The sequence below is a fragment of the Myripristis murdjan genome, chromosome 5, assembly GCF_902150065.1.
Source record: "Myripristis murdjan chromosome 5, fMyrMur1.1, whole genome shotgun sequence".
Taxonomy (NCBI): domain Eukaryota; kingdom Metazoa; phylum Chordata; class Actinopteri; order Holocentriformes; family Holocentridae; genus Myripristis; species Myripristis murdjan.
Window position 1 is genome coordinate 32818618 of NC_043984.1, and position 19704 is coordinate 32838321.

Here is a 19704-nt window from a genome sequence, read left to right on the forward strand (position 1 = left end):
GACTATGACTTCATTCATTACATTTGTGCAGTCAGTCAATCAATCCATCAATTACACTTTATACAGCACCTTTCATGCATGTGTAATAGATGGGTATTTATGGGATGCATTGTTGTCAGTGTGTTGCATTGTTTTCATTTTTTCTCTCTTTTTCCTTTACTTTTTTTTTTTTTTTTTTTTTAATTATTAGTATGACAGAAACACATTGTGTATACTTACATGCAGTGATATGCTACCTGGAAAATGTATTTTGTATCTTTTATAAATCATTTTATATGTGTAAAATAAGCAAACCAAACCAAACCAGGCTAAGATTACATTAAAATGATCAAAACTGAGTTACAGAATGAGGTATCAAGTTGAATCGGCTGTTACTAAAAACACTCGTATTGGTGTCATTTTCAAAATTCTAGTATTAACTCATAATCTAAAGTCCCTGCTACTAGTACAGTGGTGACAAGTACTGCTATAATAACCGCTACTGCTGTTATTGCTAATACCGTTATGACTGATAATACCAGCAACTACTGCAAATATGAATAAGATTTATACATGGGGCTTTGGGGATTGAAGATTTTTTTTTTTTTACCAACCCCGTCATTGAGGCTTGCGTCTTCAAGCAGCATTTCTCTCATTTTCTGATCCCTTCTCGCCACCGTCCCTCTGCTGTGTTCAAAATAGACCAGACAGGAGGGGATTTCTCCAATGAAAACATGTCACAATATGAGGCGCTGGTGGAAAATCCCCCATCAGCATCTGTGTGTGAGATTATATTTTTTTTTATGATCCAGTCTAAATGACCTGTACCTCGCCGAGCCATCTGTGTGCGCGTGAGCCGTCCAAGCTGTGTTTAAGCTGCTGTCTCTCTGACACAACCAGAGTTTGACCCCGTGACCCCGCCGGCACCCGGAGGTCAGCCTGTCACGGCCGACAGACCGGAAGTCACCGTGGGGGCCATTGTATCTGGATGAGGGTTTTATGGAGGGGGGGTCTTCAGAGAGGCATAAAACTGCCACCGACAGAGAGGGGATGTAGATGAAAAATAGCAATGTTAAACCAGCGTAGCAGTCTCATAGAAATGTGAAGAATGTAGCACTTAAAACAGTCCCACATGATTAAAATACACAAAAAATATGTGTCTATGTTTTATACGTGTGATACATTCGCTAAAATGTCTTAAAACCTCTTCCACTACACCGGTCCTATCAGTGGGTTCGCCGTTACAAATGGACGCTACATGGCCGAGTTTTGTTCAAATCTACAGATTTTTATTTTAAATTCTAGCAGAGACTCCACGGTTTCCAAAGACACAAAACATGTCCTGCTGAGTTACAGGGAAATGTGTACAACATGATGCACGAGACATGTCGATATTTTCTTTTTTTTTTTTTTTGTGATCAAATATTTTATTTTATTTCTTCTTTTTTAAGACAGATACAACATGTAACACCAGTAGCATTTGTTTCTGCCAAAAAAGACAAGAAAAGAGAAAAAAAGAGATTACGCATATATGCATATACATATGAACACCTTCACAATCACACATATGTAAATGCATACGCACACATACTTACATACATAACTACACACATGTCGATATTTTCTATTGTATGTAATGCTGCAGCCATAAAAAACAGTGGCATCCTGGTTTTGAATATTTCACAAAATATAAGTTTGATGCAGCCTCAGTGAAGCCCTGCAACCAGCAGATGCACAATATGGATGTGCCGCTGTGTTACAATATGGAAAAAGTGTTTTATTTTATCTGTGAAGCTGCATAAGTGCACATTTAAAGGGTTAATTTTGAGGTTTTCTGCTTTATGCACATGCTGTCTGCCTTACAGTTGCCTCTAACTTCATCATGTGTGATGTATCATTCACACTGATTCAGCTGTTTCAGGAATACATCTATCTGTGTACAGCGTGAACCCCTTAAATTCCCTTCAATTTCCCCTTAAGTAGCTTCAAATTAAGAAATAACATGTTGCATGTCACTTATGTAATATTATTAACTTACTGTATTGTTTTTTAGTTATTTCCCCTTTTATTCCTTCTACTGAAAGGTACTGGAAATGGAAATGCACACAATTTCGTTATGCTTTTTTGGTATAATGACAATAAAGATGTTCTGATTTTCTGATTACATCCACACCTGCAGCATTAGATGAAATAGAAATGTCTTGTGCATCATTTTATACACATTTCCCTCTAATTCTGCAGGGCATGTTTGGTATCTTTGGAAACCCTGGGATCCCCACCAGAAGTTAACAAAAAAGTTCAGCTGGTTTGAACAAAGCTCGGCCATGCAGCACACATTTATAACGACAAAGAGATTTAAGCATTTGTGTCTCATTTCACCCCCACCTGCTTGGTGCGGATTGAGTTGACTGACTCCGTGTTGTGTAAGCGATGCAGTGATACAGTTACAGGTAACAAGGCAGCCGGTGCATGAATAAAAACAAAAACAAAACAAAAAAAAATCCCCCCCAAAAAAACCCCCTCAGTTAAGACATCACGAATGCAAATGAAGGCACACTGGCTGCAAGTTAACGACGACCTACATTTGGTGGAAACGCTCACAAGGAAATCCATATTGCCATTTACATAACAAGGTCGAGGTACAGCAGTTTAGCATTGCATTGCATTGCAATAATGAGCCAGATCTGTGGGTGGATGATGTTGCTGTTGTTGATGATGATGATGATGATGTTGGTGATGAAATATCAGAGATGCAGTGGAGAGGAAGTCAAAGGGAGGCTGGGGGGGAGCAGGAAGAAGAGGGGGGTGGGGTGGGGTGGGGGTGGGGGGGGTGCTCAAGCTGATTCAGGGCAGCATACATTGTGTTAGCTACTTCATTGAAAGACAATGGAGGACAAGATGTTGTGTATAGTGTCACCCACGTGCTTCTGCACTGCTATTGTCTGCTCCCCTTCCCTAGGAGAGGAGAGATGAAGGGGTAAGAGGAGGAGGAGGAGGAGGTGGTGGTGGTTGGGGGGGTTGTTCTCTCTGTGTGTGTGTGTGTGTGTGTGTGTGAGAGAGGGAGAGAGAGAGAGAGAGAGAGAGAGAGAGAGTGTGTGTGTGTGCGTGCAGCGAGATGCACAGACGGCTCGTGGTAATTTGATGTGTGTCCCCGGGGATGTTTGATGGATTAATGCTAAGCAGCTCCCTCTTCCAAAGCACCACCTGATCTTTGGGGCTCGTGCCCCACATATAAAAGGCTGCAGTAGTGCTGAGCTCAGCTAGTCCACACATCTCTCTCTCTCTCACTCTCTCTCTCTCTCTCTTCCCTCTCTCTGCCTCTGTCTCTCCCTCGCCACTTTCTTTTTTCCTCTCCATCCTCCCCTGTCCTCTCCTTTCTCTCTGCTGCTTTCACTCCATCTCTCTCTCTCTCTTTCTCTCTTCCCTTCTGGCATCGATTCCTATCCAGGACAGATTTATTTATTTTTTTTTAAAAAAAAAAACAGAAGCACTCTTAAACCCTCCATTTTGGTTCCTTTGGCCTTTTCTGTGAGGCCGTCTGTCTTGCAGCAGAGGGTTATTTTTTTTTGCTTCTTTTTTTTGTTTGTTTGTTTTTTAAATTTTTTATTTTAACCAAATTTTCTATGAGGCGTTAAGCAGCAGCTGTCATCAGGGGGAAAAAAAAAAAAAAAAATGCCACGCTCCTTTTTGGTGAAGCAGCCAAAGGTTCATGACTTCTCGTCTTCCAACTACTACCATCAGCACCAGCAGCAGTGGGACGACTCGTACACGGTGACACATGCCATCACAGAGTCTGCCACCAACTTGGCCGTGCGTCTGAGCGAAAATGGTGAGTTCAGACTGTGTTTTCCACTTTACGCCTATTGTTCACGTGCATGCTCTCGTTGTTATGGATCAAATCAGCGTTGCTTGCCTGTCACAGAAGTCGAAACTGGAGTGTTTGCAAGATGCGGAAGGCAGTTTTTTTTTTGGTTTTTTTTTGTCCTGTAGGAAATGAGAGGAAACATGTAGAAAAAAACAGATTTATGGGGAGGGTTATGTTGCTGTCTTTGCTACCTAATCCCCCTTAGAAAAACCAAACCTCCCTCAGCCAGGGACACCCCCCCCCCCTCCCCTCTCCTCTCCCTTACCCCCCATCCCAGCACTCCCCAATGCCTCAGGACTTTTGTTTTCTAACTCGGCGGATGCTAAATAGTATTCAGGTCACGGCGGCCCAATCAGCTTAATACCCGACCAGATCACACAGCGGCATGTGGCTTTAATACTATTGTGTACATGCATGATGATATGTGCATGTATGCAGGCATTAGGGTTAGAGCGCCCAATCCGATCGAAGCCTTTGTGAGGTCCAACCAAGAGAGAGAGAGAGAGAGAGAGAAAGAGAGAGAGAAAAAAAAACAACTCAGGAGAAAGCAGATAGCCACATGGGGCCGGCTTGTCCTTAGATGGTGCAGTTGCCCTTGAGTCTCTCCTGTTATCATCTGCCCACCCCCCCACCATCCTCCCTCCCTCCCTCCCTCCATCTCTCCATCTCCCTCGCTCTCTTCCATCTGATCCTACAGGATGTTAGATAGCCACAGGGGGTAGGATTGCAGCAACACAATCCATATGTGGAGCAGCGAGAGGTGATGGAACAGGGTTTTTAGAGAATGGGTATTGACTGGCGTGCGGAGAGTGCTGCAGGTAATTCAATAAAGTGCAACACGAGCGGCGGACTCGCAGACAGTATATGATCATCTGTGGGATTTCTGCGGAGATAAGAGACCGGACGTGTGCACAGACAATATGTTGGGTGCTTTTTTTTTTCTCCCCCTCCTCCCCTTCTTTGAGAAACATCCAAAGAAATGTGTGTTTTAAGAGGGAACCCCCCCCCCCTCCACTCGGCTTCATCCTCTTCTCCTCCTCCTCCCAGCATCACAGATCTCGTGTTCGAGTTGGATCATTTGTCCCCCAGATTTAGGATGCCAGCTGTCTGCTTCCCTTTGTGTTGCAGGGAGGGGGCTCAGTATACCACACACTGCTGTCAAGATCAGACTCTAACAGCCCCCCCCCCCCTCCTCCTCTTCATTCCCCGGCCCCCCCCCAATCCTCACCAACCCCCTTACTCCCTCCCATCCCCTTCCCAACTCTCCCTTTCCCCATCGCCAAATCACACCCCCCACCTGTCACTCAATCTCCCCATTACCATACTCATGAACACACTCAAAAACGCCACAGATGGGGAATGATCTGATTAAAATGATTTAGTGATTGAGGGGATTTCACTGCTGAGACGCTGTGTTTTGCTCCCACACACACACACACACACACACACACGCACACACGCACACACACACACACCCTCCCCTTTTCATCACAGATTTAGATGCGATGCTGCTGGGAGACGGCGACAGGTGGATCGATCGAAAGCCTAACTATTGCACTGTGACTGTTTTGTCAATGTCAGAGCAGATGACTTGTACTCATCCGTGACGGCCTTCCAGATTTTTTTTTTCTTTTTTTTTTTTTTTTCCCCTTCTGATGCGATAGCACTTGTTGGAGCCAGGCGAGGTATCGATCGGTGCAAAACTGTACGCAAAAGACTCATTAATATTTCATTCACACAGCTTGCTGAATCTGGCACTTACAAATGGCTTCCTGTATACGGTTTCTTCTTGAAAAGGGTTTGCGAAGGAAGGCCTTTTTTTTCCTTCTTCTTCTTTAAACATCAGGAAACTGAAAAAACAATTTATCATGAACATGAAGACATAAGATAGGCCCTCAGATGTTTCACAGCTAACATTACAGTGATAAAATAAACCCTACAAATGTGTGTGTGTGTGTGTGTGTGTGTACAAAAGATCCCATCCATTCCCTGTGTTAAATGTCTCCTTCCCCTCCCAGGCTACATCCAGGATTACATCATCCCCTCAGTGTTGCAGAGCACAATGGAGCCAGGCTCCAAGCCGAGGCAGACCGGGCTCTCCTCGGGGCCCCTGTACTCCCCTGGGAATGGGGGTGGCAGCGGGGGGGAGGACTTCTCTGACCACGACATGGAGCATCCAGACAGCCCCATCTCCAGCGCCACGGCCGAGTCAGACAGCAGCAGCCTGGCGAGCCCCGAGGCCGAGGGCTGCACCGTCAGCGCCTTCCTGATCTCTGACGGCCGCTCGCGCCGCAGGGCCAAGCAGAGGTGCCCCCGCAAGGCCGGCAGCCAATCGGGAGACAGCGAGGGAGCCGGCTCCAGAGATCCCAGCCCGGCCAAAGGGAAGTCCAAGGGGCGGCACATGTGCGCCGAGTGCGGCAAGTCTTACGCCACGTCGTCCAACCTGAGCAGACACAAGCAGACTCACCGCAGCCTGGACAGCCAGCAGGCCCGCAAGTGTCCCACCTGCCACAAGGTGTACGTGTCCATGCCGGCGCTGGCCATGCACATGCTGACCCACGACCTGCGGCACGAGTGCAACGTGTGCGGCAAGGCCTTCAGTCGGCCCTGGCTGCTGCAGGGCCACATGAGGTCGCACACCGGGGAGAAGCCCTTCGCCTGCGCTCACTGCGGCAAAGCCTTCGCCGACCGCTCGAACCTGCGAGCCCACATGCAGACGCACTCGGCCTTCAAGCACTACAGCTGCAAGCGCTGCCACAAAAGCTTCGCGCTGAAGTCCTACCTGAACAAGCACTACGAGTCGGCCTGCTTCAAAGGCCTCGGAGGGGAGGACGACTGTAGCTCCGAGGACTAACTGGGGGAATACAGCAGGCCTATCTTTTTTTTTCACCTGTTTTCTATTTATACACTTTTTCCGAAATTCATATAAATGAGGCGACCAAGTCGAAGACGGACTTGCTGCTTCTCAAAGCGGGTCTCGCTCACTCACTCGTTTTCACGTGCATGCATCTTCCTACTCCTGCCTTTTTAACAGAAGCAATAACCTCACTTAAAATTACTGAATAGGGAATGAAGTATGAATAGAAATCCCTAACAGAAAAAAATTCAGTATTGATCGCAAATGTAAATATTTTGTATTGTTTTATATGAATTGAATTGCAATAATTTACATTTCAGTATTATTTTATACACCAGGTAGCTCTTCATTTACCTCAAATGCTTCCTAATTTGCAGAATAATGTATTTGTGTATTTATTAATTTATTTAACTATTTATTTATCAGTGTAGAACACTATTTATTTATTTGTTGATGCATTTGTGAATTGAACATGTATTTAATTCATAGAGTTATAAACTGAATTTGTTGAAAGAAAAGAAAGCCACAGTATATTTCTGAGACACAGTACTGCTGTGTCTGATCAATTTGGCCCACAAGTACTTAAATGCCCCCTTTTGCCCTTGCTTGTTAATCTATGCACAAGATGACATGTTCTTATATTGAAACATCTAGAATTGACCTACCTGACCAGTAAAAAAAAAAAAAAAAAAAACAAGAAAAAAGATGCAATTCATTGACTATTTAGTACACAAAATGTAATACTCCATTAATTATTATTAAAAGATATTTTTCACTTTATTGTCTCTGCTCCTTTCTAGCTCCCTGCTGCTACAAAATAATCTGACTTGTAATCTGTAGGCTTTCTGTTCATGTCTGTTCAAGACTGCATGTTAATCCCATGTTGGCTGGATTGGAGATACAAACTGATGCTAAAACTCCAATAATTAATTAGTCAACAGAAAATTAATCAATTATAATTTCAACAATCTTTTTTTTTTCTTTATCAAGTAAAAGGCCCAAACATTTTCTGAATACTGCACTGAAATAAACTAAAGGCTATAATTTTACATCTCTTTGGGCTCTGCTAACTACGGATGAGATCATTTTTTTATAATTTACAACTATAAGGTTGAAAAAACAATTGGTACATTAATCAACACTGAAAAAAATAATTTGTTGCGAGCCCATAATGTGAGCGCTCGTCTCTGTTTACCCCGTGATGGACGGGAGGCTTGTCCATTGTGTCTCCTTGCCTTCCACCCAATGCATGCTGGGAAAGGCAAACGACACCCCGCTACTCTGTAAAGGGATTGAGAAAATGTAATGTTTGAACGGTTTTAACCCTGCAGTGCTGCTCCTGACCAGCAGAGGGGGTCAGCATGTAAACACATAGGACCCCACACCAAACTTCACACACACACACACACACACACACACACACACATGCAGAGCTTTAATGTGTCAGAATGATCATACAGGAAAGGTGGAAACACACGGCGGGGAGGTCAGCGGTGCCCAGTATCACAGCACAGGAAGTGCGCCGGGTCGGGTGTCATGAGAACCAGGCTGCCGCTCCAGACCAGACGGGGGCTGAGCCCTGCGTGACCCCCCCCCGCCTCCCACCGCCCCAGAGCCTCATGGGAAACGCAACTATGCATCTCCGTGGTTTGGAGACTGGAGATGACTATTTTCAGACACAATGGCATTCATTCAAAACACATGCATGGGCTCGTGTATGCATGTACACACACGTACACCTGCACACATGATGTGTATGCGCACACATCTGGAGGGGAGGACGGGGAAAGCTGAGTCACTGGGTTAGATGAGATAATCCTTGTATCAAAATAAGTCACATGATCTGGGATATAGGAAATATAGTATTCCTTTCCATCAATCTTCAGAATGATGAGGAAAACGGTAAGAGAGCCAAGATGTCATGATTCATGCATCTATGGGGGTAAATATGTTCGCTTTATCTCCAAAGTGCGGTGTGACTTCACATAATAATGCATGTAACTTCCAAACGGACTCACACAACATCATGAAGCTTTTCAAAAAGGTTGGTCCAAGAACCGGTAAACCTTCCACACTGATTGGCCTCAGGAGGTTGTGGCAGCGGGTGTGATTAACTTTTGATGAATATCTAACTTTTGCAGTTTATATCTCATAGCATATCTTGGAAATTTCATAGTTTTTGCAGAGGTATGCCTTCTACTTGGCGCTTTCTAGTTATATGCTAATTAAATGATGTATAAAGTTGCATTTCTGTGATCCTGATCAGCTGTGTGAGGCACTTTTGTCAAACAGGTGCTTGTGGGACAAAATGTGCCACTATCTTGCCACTAGATTCTTTTATGTGACATACTTATAAATCATATTAAACACAAAAACTCAAAATTTTTCTTATTTCAGGTCAAAAATGTCTTATTACTAGTCAAAATATCTCATTACACTTAAAATAAGACATGATCACCTCAGAAATTACTTGTTTTTAGATAATTGTCTCTTGTTTCAAGTGAAAATTTGCTTGTTTCATTGGCAAAATTTGTTTCTTGTTTCTAGCTAATTTTCACTTATTTCAAGTGAATTTTCACTTTTTCCACTGGCAATTTTTGCCAATGAAACAAGCAAATTTTCACCTGTTTCAAGTGAATTTTCACTTGAAACAAGTGAAAATTGTCTAAAAACAATTTACTTCTGAGGTGATCATGTCTTATTTTAAGTGTAATTAGATATTTTGACTAGAAATAAGGTATTTTTGACTTGAAATAAGACAAATAATCTTGGTAAGATTTTGCGTTTTTGCAGTGATATACATTTCCATGAATGTGCAACAGCCGTAAGTGCCACTTATATTAAGGAATGAATCTTTAGTTTGCCGCAGTGGAACAAAATGTGGAAGGTGCCTCTTTTCACTCCTTCCTCCTGCACCCCCATTCTTTTTAAAAGGATACAGCCATAAAAACAAGCAATCATACATCACCGTACATGCCGGCAAACATAAAACTCCCACAATGAACAAAGGACTACACCATCATCCCTCCAGGTCAACACAGCTTGCCAATCAACACGGAGGATATGAGCGCCTCGTCCAGCGCAGGCTGACTGACCCAAAGGCCAAAACGGATGGGTCTTTTTATAGCCTCCTTTATCAAAACCTCAGGCCACGGCCATTGCATCATGTAAGACAAGGTTTTTATGGCCGACTTGTAGATTCCTCCGGCGTGATAAACTCTGGTGACCCATGGAGGGCTCGGCTCGGCGGTCCCAGGTGACCTTGGAGGAAGCTGTCAGACGTGGGCCAGAGGAACTTCGGGCCCTGCCTGGTGGACATTAAAGGCTGCAGTGGGCTTCTCCAGAAGAATCATCGCGTGTGAGTCGACTTCCTGTATCGCGGGGCCTGACTCGATGTTCTGGCTGTATGGGGGCCTTCAGGGGTCCCGCGGGAGATGATGACACACACGTTCATCAGCCCCGGGATCAAGAGACACCTGCCTCTTTTAGATATCGGTCTCATAAAATAGCCTCAGGGTGTTTATTTTACCTCTGATGTTACCTTTTGCGGCTGTAAGTAACACAAGTAACACCAGAAAAACGGTGACCTATAAAACTGGGATTTTCACATTTGGAACCTGGGACCTATCTTTCACAGTGATGTCACTTCATAAAAAAAAAGGGAGAATGTGGCGTTTTCAAAATGGAGGCATTGTATGAGCTGGGTTTTGTCGTCTTCAAACGAGAGGTGAAAGTGGAGAATGTGGCTCAGGCCATTTGGTGAACTTTTACTGACACACCGTCCCACCTGTCCTGGTGGCTCAAACTGTCAGGGGCTGTGTAAGACGATCAGCGTCTTTGGGAGGGAAAAAAGGGGGAAAAGTGAGGGAGGAGGGGCGGTGGGGCGGGTGGAGGATGAGCAGATGAAGCTTGAGTCTTATCTCGAGGTCAAACTGGAGGGTCAAGTGAAAGACGATACTGTTGCTACTGTACTGGGGGGCTGCCTGGCAGCTCTGCTCTCAGCAGCTCAGTTACCCTGAGAAATCAGGCAGAGGTTTGACCTGATGTATGAATGTATCACTTAGCCATATTTTGGGTTAACTGAGGGTCAAAACAGCTACATGAACACACATGACACCGCAGCATGTATATCTCCAAATACAACAATCAGCATATTTCATTAAACATTTATAAAGACAACAAAATGACATTGTGATGGTCCTTCCTAGCAAATAAGCAACTAAGGCAACATGTTGGTTTAAAATTATTTTGCAAAATGTAGTGTCACACCATGTGAGAAAAAATATATAGAGAATTATTTTCAAACATATCAAAGAAGATGCATTTCTTCTGTCTGCCTCTTTAAAGGTGTAATTTTCTCGTGTATGAAGTATATGATCAAAAATTAAGTAACAATCCATGACATTTTTTTTTAGAAATAAATGTGTATGAAAGTTTATGGAAGAGTTTCCATTCGCTGATCGAAACATGTGGTATGTGATAGCTCCTTCCTGCTGCACAGGAAGGGCTGCGTTTTGTGCTTTTGATTTTTCTGGAATAATCAGAGGAAGAACTGGGTAATTAGTATGAGAGGCGATGGCCACCGTGGCTGAACAGACAAAGAGAAGAGCGCCACCTACGGAAAGTCAAGCTCCAAGTCCAAGTCTACACTGCTGGAGTGACAGCTGACCTCTGGGACGTGCAGTGCAGAAATGCAGCAGCGAAATGAGCAATTAGCAACCAAGATGGAGTGAAAACAAAGTAAAAATGACCACTTTAACCTGTATTAAAATTGTTTTGTTTTTTGGATTTGTTGCAGTTCATGTTCTTGGTAATGACATGAGGCATCTTGTCATTTTTGGACCACAGCAGCTGTAGATGAACCTCAGTCATTGCTCTGGCATTTTGAGCTCAGTGTAAGACCTGGCTCCAAAAATACTGAAACAATAAAGACACTTGATGTTGACAAGTGTTTACAACAGCACACAGGAAAGTTTCCATACACTGAGTTTGGAATAGATCATGTTTGTATGGTATGAATCAGAAATACAGGGTGTCAAATAGGACGTTTAACCAGAGATGGAAGAAACTAATTTAATTCATTCATGTTATTGTAACTGAGTCAGTAATTTTACTTTTATGCAAGTACATTTTTACTTGAGTGTTGTCCTTCACTACATTTTAAATCAGATCCATTCCAGAGAACAAATGATCAGTGACAGTTTGTGGAACCTTTCACAATAAAAGCTCAGTCAGCAAAGATGAGAAGAGGAAACTGCTTCTGCTTTGGTTGGTTCTTCTTTTTGTCATTTTTCAAATTTCACAATAAAGGCTGCATGATGAAAAACTGCAGATGGCTGATGGAAGTGAGGACCATTTAGACTCAACTGGCAAAATGTGGAATAAGTGGAAAAAAGGGGAAAATATCAGTGAATTGACCTGAAAATGAGAGCCATGTAGACTCAACCATCATATCATGTGCTTATTCCACATGTGTCAGTTGAGTCTACAGGGTCCTCACTTCAGTTTAGTGTAATGCCCCTTTAAAAGAATGTTTTCTAGCTGCATGGAAAAGATCACAGCTAACACAGTTACTGTTTGGAAAAAGGAGCTCAGTCACTTTTACTGCCAGGACATTTGAAATGAGACACTTTTTACTTTTACTGCAGTAGATTTTTACTGCACTACTTCTACTTCTCCTGCAGTAAATACCAGCAGAGGAACAGTACTTCTACTTCTACTGCAGTCACATACCAGCAGAGGAACAGTACTTCTACTTCTACTGCAGTCACATACCAGCAGAGGAACAGTACTTCTACTTCTACTGCAGTCAGATACCAGCAGAGGAACAGCACTTGTACTTCTACTGCAGTCACATACCAGCAGAGGAACAGTACTTCTACTTCTACTGCAGTCAGATACCAGCAGAGGAACAGTACTTCTACTTCTACTGCAGTCAGATACCAGCAGAGGAACAGTACTTCTACTTCTACTGCAGTCAGATTCCAGCAGAGGAACAGTACTTCTACTTCTACTGCAGTCAAATACCAGCAGAGGAACAGTACTTCTACTTCTACTGCAGTCAGATTCCTAGCAGATGTGTAACTAGTCCTCGACTTTTTTTTTTTTTTTTGATTTTTCTACTCTATTGATTTTCTTTTGATCTTTTGTCAGTTCAATACCAGCAGAGGAACAGTACTTCTACTTGAGTAGCAAAATGTAGTACTCTTGCCACCACTGTGTTCAAGTATGAAAAAGTTGCAGATTGTTACTTTACACCAGCGCTGACATGACACTGTGGGGGTGCAAACCCTTCGCTCTTCAAATCACGATTTCGACCTGCGCTGCATGTCGTTCACCCGGCCCTCTCACTCTCCCATCACTCCTGTCACTCTCCAGCGTGCGCTGTCTAATAACGGCAAGAAAAATCTTGAAAAACCCATCGGAGGCAGGCTGCAGCTGGCTGTGAGGAGGAGGCCCGTTTCACCCCGGTGCAGCTGTTTCTGATGAGCTCAGTGAGTCAAACTGTCTGACCGCAGTCTCTCCCATAGCAGGAGATAACACAGCATTAACGCTGACCAGCCGTACACTCATCGTCTCATCACTCAGTGCTCTGCAGTCCACCGTGGCAGCGGACGGGGGAGGTTTATTGCCTTATGTCAGAAAAAGAGCTGCTTGGTTACATTACGTAAAATCCCTCTCGCTTTCACTGTCTGTCTTTGTTCTGGCTTCTGATTCCATTTTAGGGATCTGCTGTTTGCTTGGTTTTTGGTTTTTCTGAATATTCAGTCACCAAAATCTATCTGCACCTTGTTTTGCCCCATACTGTGAATCTTTTTCTTTGTTTTTTTTTTTGTTTTTTTTCAGAAAATGCAGTGTCTTTATTTTGGTATATCAGTTTCCAGATCTTTCCAGTTTTTTATTAAATACTGGATATCAGCTGGTCAGTGTTGTCCGTGTCTGACACAATGGTGGTTTCTCCCTCTTTTTTTTTTTTTCTTTTCATAAACCGGCCTCAGGAGTGACAGGCTGTAAAAAATGTTAATTGAAACCTGCCCCAGCCTGACTTACAGAGTGTCTGATACACCTAAAAAAAAAGACCTCTGCAGAGAGTTTTGGCATCTTGTCATGGTGAAAATGCTGTTTTCAGAGGCCTGATGAGAATGATGTCCCGAGGCAAACTCTGAATCCTTACACTGACATAGTCCTCAAACACTGTCTTTACAAAAAAAACCCAATATATCAAACCTTAATATGTTCTCACATCTTCCTTAACACACGCCCCGCCCACCACACACTTCATTAGCTCTTTAATCACCTCAACAGGCTTTTAATGGCATTCCTTTAAGTTGATGTGGGGGGGTTAAAGTATTTATGGTTCCAAACTGTGAGGTGGTGGAGGTGGTGCTGGGGGGAGAGAAAGTGCAGTGGGGTCGTGTTGCTGGCCGGCTGAGTGTGGTAAAACACCATGGTGTCCTGCTTTATGAGTGGAACCAGGTTCTGCACAGGTCGCCAGTGTTGGTGCAGCTGAGCTGAGGGGGGGGCGGGGGCCACCGATGGCCCAGTTTGACGTGTCGAGGGGTCGTGTTTGTGAAAACAGGCCCTTTGATGACACCCTCCCTCGCGCCCCGCCTCCCCACAGCAGCACCAGTCAATCTGGAAGCCATTTGCTTGGTTTCCACAGAGAAAGTTCAGGCTTGATCACCTCCAGCATCTGCTGAGTGTTTATTTACCCACAGCACTTAACCCATTAGACAAACTGAGGCTCGGCTCACCATAGAGCCACACGTCAGCCAGGGCAGCCGGAGCCCGGGCCGACTGTGGCTTCACCTCTGAAACCGACCGGTCCGATCAGACACAGGACCATTTTCACTTGATCAGCATGCACACTTTACATACATGTGCTGTGTGCCTCATATGAGATACGCTGGAGGCTGGTTAGTGTTCTAATGTGTGCTCTTTACCCCGTGACTTTCAAAGTGAGCGTGTGGTTAACTTGTGGCCGATGACCAAAACTGATTCAGAAAAGCACCTGCAGAATTTGAAAGGAAATTCCAAAGCACTGACCTGCAGTAGATGTGCATGGTATTTTAAAGAATCAGAGACTTCCAAAAAAAAAAAAAAACACACTAAGCTGTGGCAAAAAGTGAGATGTAAACTGTATAATGTCCACATGAGGACGTGAAAAGTGTTGCCAGTGGTGCGCAAGTACATTAAGCCTATTTAAGGTATTATTCTGTTGTGTTTCATATTGTATATCAGTGTCTGAAACGCCTAGATGCGATGGATATGCATATCTGAAGGCTGTGATGAAGATATATATTTTACATTATTGTGGCTTCTCTCAGGATTTTTGATGCTTTGGACTTCTGCCTTTTTGGGAGCCACATTTTCCACATTTTGTGTGTTATTTCATAGCATTTGCAGCCAAAACACTGGAACATCATTTACTAGGATTACACGTCTGGGGATAAAATGAAGCAATGACTGATGACTGGTATCATAATTTGCTCAGTGTGATAAATGTAACTCACATTTGACCTGAATGATCCCTGTTGTCATTTTTAGACGTGTGTTTATGACAGATTTTCCTGATCTGCAAATGGCACGGTTAAGTGTCCAAACCTCTCCATGCCCGCATGACGCCTGAGTTTATGAGACCAAAACATTTGGGAGGATGGGAGCCCCTCCCCTCGCTGCTGAGGCTACTGTGTCTGCTATAAGAGCCCTCCCTGAGATGTTGACTACCAGACTGGACCATCATATGGGGAAGTGTCAAAACAACCTAGCAGCATCTGGGAGGGAGGGCGCCTGTAGGCTTTTACGCACAACGCCCGTCTGCATGCAACTGTGTTTTTACCATATAATAAGGGATTGTTTCCTCCCTGAGTGAAGCCTAACTCTCCCCTGTCATGGCTTTCGCGATGCTGAGGCCGGTGTCGACGCATCCCTTCTCTTACCCCGCTGACCTGACCGTGATGTCGGACGACGAGGAGGGGAACCGCAGCGAGAGCGACGGCAGCACCGACCAGGGCTACGGCTGCTGCGGGACGCCGGCGGAGAATTGCCGCCGGATGCCCCACGGGGTGGTCCGGCAGCGGAACGCCGCCAACGCCCGGGAGAGGGACCGGACCCAGAACGTGAACACGGCCTTCACGGCGCTGCGGACGCTCATCCCGACGGAGCCGGTGGACAGAAAGCTCTCCAAAATCGAGACGCTGCGCCTGGCGTCCAGCTACATTTCGCACTTGGCCAACGTGCTGGTGGTGGGAGACGGCAGGGAGGACGGCCAGCCCTGCCTCACCGCCGTCTACAAGGAGGTGCAGGGAGGCGGAGGAGGCAAGCAACCCAGAACCATCTGCACCTTCTGCCTGAGCAACCAGCGGAAAGGGGTAAAACATTTTGACTGGGCTCTAAGAACCAATGCGTCCTGCCGAATTCCACTTAAAATTTTTGACAATGTAACATTCACCATGCTTATCGGCAATCACGTGACATGATAGAATAACACCTGACTTTAATGTTTATTGCAAAGTCCGGTCTTCAATTCGGCTTACATCTAATGCACAAAGTTGTTTTTGTTTTTACAGTTGGTTTGACTGATATTCTCACAGTAGTACACCTCGAAATGATCAAACGTGCAGGGTGTTGGCCTGCAGTGTGAACCAGTTTCAATAACTGAGATTTCACTGTGATTAAATGCTCCCTGATTGATCTATAGCACGCCGAAATTTCCACAAGACCATAATAATTGCGAAAAGGTCTTGATAAGTGATTGAAACCTGTAGTGCACACCAGTGTAACAAGGCGAGGGGCCAATTGGAAATGACTATGTTGAGTGGATAACACATCATAATAATAATGAAATGTCATTCCTCCGCCCAACAATATAGTTCTTAAACAATAGCCAAACAAAGTGGATAAAACTAAACTAAGTGAACGTAGTTGCAGTGTGACTGATTTTCATTTAGCATAATATTTAAATTGACTAATGCTGTCACAGGTGTGTGTTAATTGGGTATTTTGCAAGGCCTCTGCCAATCAGAGCTGAGAACAGGAAATAGCTGCATCTAATGAAATACAGCAAACTAAATCAGCTCCCCTGTTTTTTTTTATATGGGCTATCTGGCTCTACTGTATTTGAAAAGTTATTGGCCATAAGTGAAGTTTTGATTGGACTTTTTCCAGAACTAAACTGTAGACCACTGTGTTCCACTTACAAAAATCAAATTTTCTTCCCACTGGATAGAATAAAGTCTGGAAATTTAGAGCAAAGTCACATGATGCTATGCAGTCAGAGTTAGCTGCGTTCATCTCAGTGAAGTGGAAATAGTCCATCCCGGCGTTTTGATAACTCTGCTGGGATTTAGTTTATTTATAGGTGCCATATCATTCAGTGCACTGAGATATCCTTTAAAGGAAAACAAGATTTTTTTCTTTATTCATACTAGATATGTAATTGCACAAAACTATTTATATGCTCCTAGGAGGGGAGAGTAAAAGACCAACATCTGGCCTCAGAAATAATATTCTAGTCCAAGATATTTCCTATAGGCACACAGTAATGATGTTTTGATTGATAGTGACAGCAATGACTGATGCAGTTTCCGGCTCTGTTCGCAGGTGAAGGACAGACGAGACTGCGTGAAAATGCACGGAGGAGGCACGCTGAGAGTGAGTCGGAGATGAAAACTGTCTGGCCTGGAGTAAACCTTGACTCTCCTCCAGGAGCAAACGTCAGCTGACACTCTCCTGCTTTTCTAGAAGCGTCTCAGCGCCGTGATGTTCTTAAAGGACTATCCTGACCGCCAGTCCTCCTGTCGAGTCTCTGCGTGAGGTGACCAGCGGGCCACGCGTCCACAAAGTCGGCGTAGTCCTTTAAGACGAAACTAAAGCGATCTTAAAACTAAGACGCTTGGCCTAGAGACAGACTGCTGCATCAGACCGGTCCCAGGTTTCATGCATGAGAGGAAAGACTGATAATCCTAATTTTGTGATGTACTTTACGCAACGGGACACATCAGAGAGACACTGTTTCACACAGAGACTGTAGCTGGTTGCTTTTTCATTACATGTTATATTCTACTCTGAAATTAAATCTATTTTTACATAGACACAGTTGTCTAGAGTTTTGCTGTCAGCTTGCTGGTTGTTTCATTTAAAAAATAGAACTTACAAGCCATCAGGTATGGTGTTCTCAATCTAGCCAGTTGCTTATAATTAAAAAAAAAAAAAAAAAAGGTTAAATGGTTACATCTCAATCAAAGAGATATGTCATGAATCAGTGGCTTTTCTTATAGGATCTTTGGGCTGCTACAAATCATTAAATCAAAGATTAGAAAGTCTAGCCGTGGTGTTCAACTCATGGGACGGTGGGCAGTTTTTCCTTATAAAAATATCTAGCAAAGCACTTGACGCAAAGGCTGCTAGTGTGCTGCAGGGAAATATGCATTTACAATGTGTTTCCAAGCATTTAAATGTTTATTTGACTACTGCAGTGCAGGTACACACTGGATGAAGTTAGATGTTCATTTTGAGTAATGATGTACAGCAGTGATGACAGTGATGACATCTGGGATTGATAGTGTTGATCAGAGAGTTGTTTGTCCTCCCTCTGAGCTCTCGTGGCTCTGAGCAGCCGCTCAAATCTATCTGAAGTGTTAAATTACCTCTGATGGGTGTGGACTTGTACAAACACTGGTGTAGCGTAGTTGTTTTTTTTTTTTTTTACACTGTTGGAGTTAAACTTACAAACCATTTTGCTGAGATGAATGGTGAAGCTCCAGTGGGTTTCATCTCTGCAAATCTCTGCCTGCTGCTAAAAAAACAACAACAAAAAAAAAACAGGAATAAAACCACATGAACACCATGTAGAAGTCCAACACTGCCGTCCCCCAAAGAACAAATCACTACAACCATGATTGGCATCCTCCGCCTGTAGCTGCTCAAAAACGGGAATCCTATACGGGGATTTCCAATACAGTTTTACCTTCTCCATGTGAGTAATGCCAAGGAATTTCAGCAGAGGAAGTAATCAATCTTTTCCCCCAGCAGGGTCTTTCTGAAATAGTTGTGTCCTGGCAGCATCTGACCACAGAGAGCCCCTTCAGGCTGGTGACGTCCAGCAGCTTGCCAGTTAGGAAGGCATGAATCATGCAGAATCAGAGTCACTCTGGGAAAAGGTAAAGGCAAAACAGGAAAGACACAAATGAGCGCTGCTGGATCTACTGTAGAGAGTGACAATTACTCATGGGAATCATCAGCGACCGTAGCACACTGCTGGAGCCGTGCCCAACAAGACCAGCGTCAAAACGGAACAGGCAGGGCTCTCATTTTGGTGCCGTGGCTAAAACTGTGAAATAGAAAAGGTGGAGAACTGTATAATGCACAAAGCAAGACATTTATTTGCTATCAAAAATGCTACAAAGTAAAAGACCTTCAAAGCAAATAATATGTATCATCAGTGCTATTGCAGCAAAGTAACTACTTTTCCAAATGTATTTTTGTGTCTATTATTTGCTTTTAATTTATTGCACTTTTGATAGCAAATGAATTTCTTGTTTTGTGCATTATACAGTTTCCCACCCTTCCTATTTCATGTGCTCTGACCTCCTGGGAACTGATTTATTTCCCTATTGTCTTTTCATGTAGAATCATGGCTGAAAATGTCCCTTTACCCATCTGTCAGTCCATGAAAGCTGTATATTCTCATCTTTTTACAAATGCTTCAGCTGTACATCATCAGAATGGCTGGCTCTCCTGAATGCAAAGCAACTTATTGTTAATATGTTAATCTGCACATTCGCAAGTGACACTCTGTTCAAAGTTTTGAATATTTGGGGCCAGCATCCAGGAAAATTTAGAGAGTAAAAGTCTGATCTTTGGCGCGACTGCGTTCAAGTAGTAAATCTCCTGGGTTGTGATCCACATGTGGTGTTGATCAGTCACAGCTAATATCAGCTCGCACCCTGTGTGCAGACAAACACAGCTGCTGATGAATTAATGCAGGAGATCACACCAGGAG

The 19704-nt window shown here is 43.9% G+C and overlaps 2 protein-coding genes across 2 annotated transcripts; both read left to right on the plus strand.

Moving 5' to 3' along the window:
- Positions 1–3618: 3618 nt before the first annotated feature.
- On the plus strand, positions 3619–7439 carry LOC115359587 (transcriptional repressor scratch 1-like). Its single transcript, XM_030052140.1, has 2 exons — positions 3619–3808; positions 5863–7439. The coding sequence occupies exons 1-2, from the start codon at positions 3652–3654 to the stop codon at positions 6696–6698; spliced, it is 993 nt and encodes a 330-aa protein (XP_029908000.1). The 5' UTR covers positions 3619–3651; the 3' UTR covers positions 6699–7439.
- Positions 7440–15415: 7976 nt separating this feature from the next.
- Positions 15416–17794, plus strand: LOC115359096 (transcription factor 15-like). The gene is made up of 2 exons (XM_030051399.1): positions 15416–16072; positions 17304–17794. Exons 1-2 carry the CDS (start codon positions 15593–15595, stop codon positions 17367–17369), a joined length of 546 nt encoding a protein of 181 aa, XP_029907259.1. The 5' UTR covers positions 15416–15592; the 3' UTR covers positions 17370–17794.
- The last annotated feature ends 1910 nt before the right edge of the window (positions 17795–19704 follow it).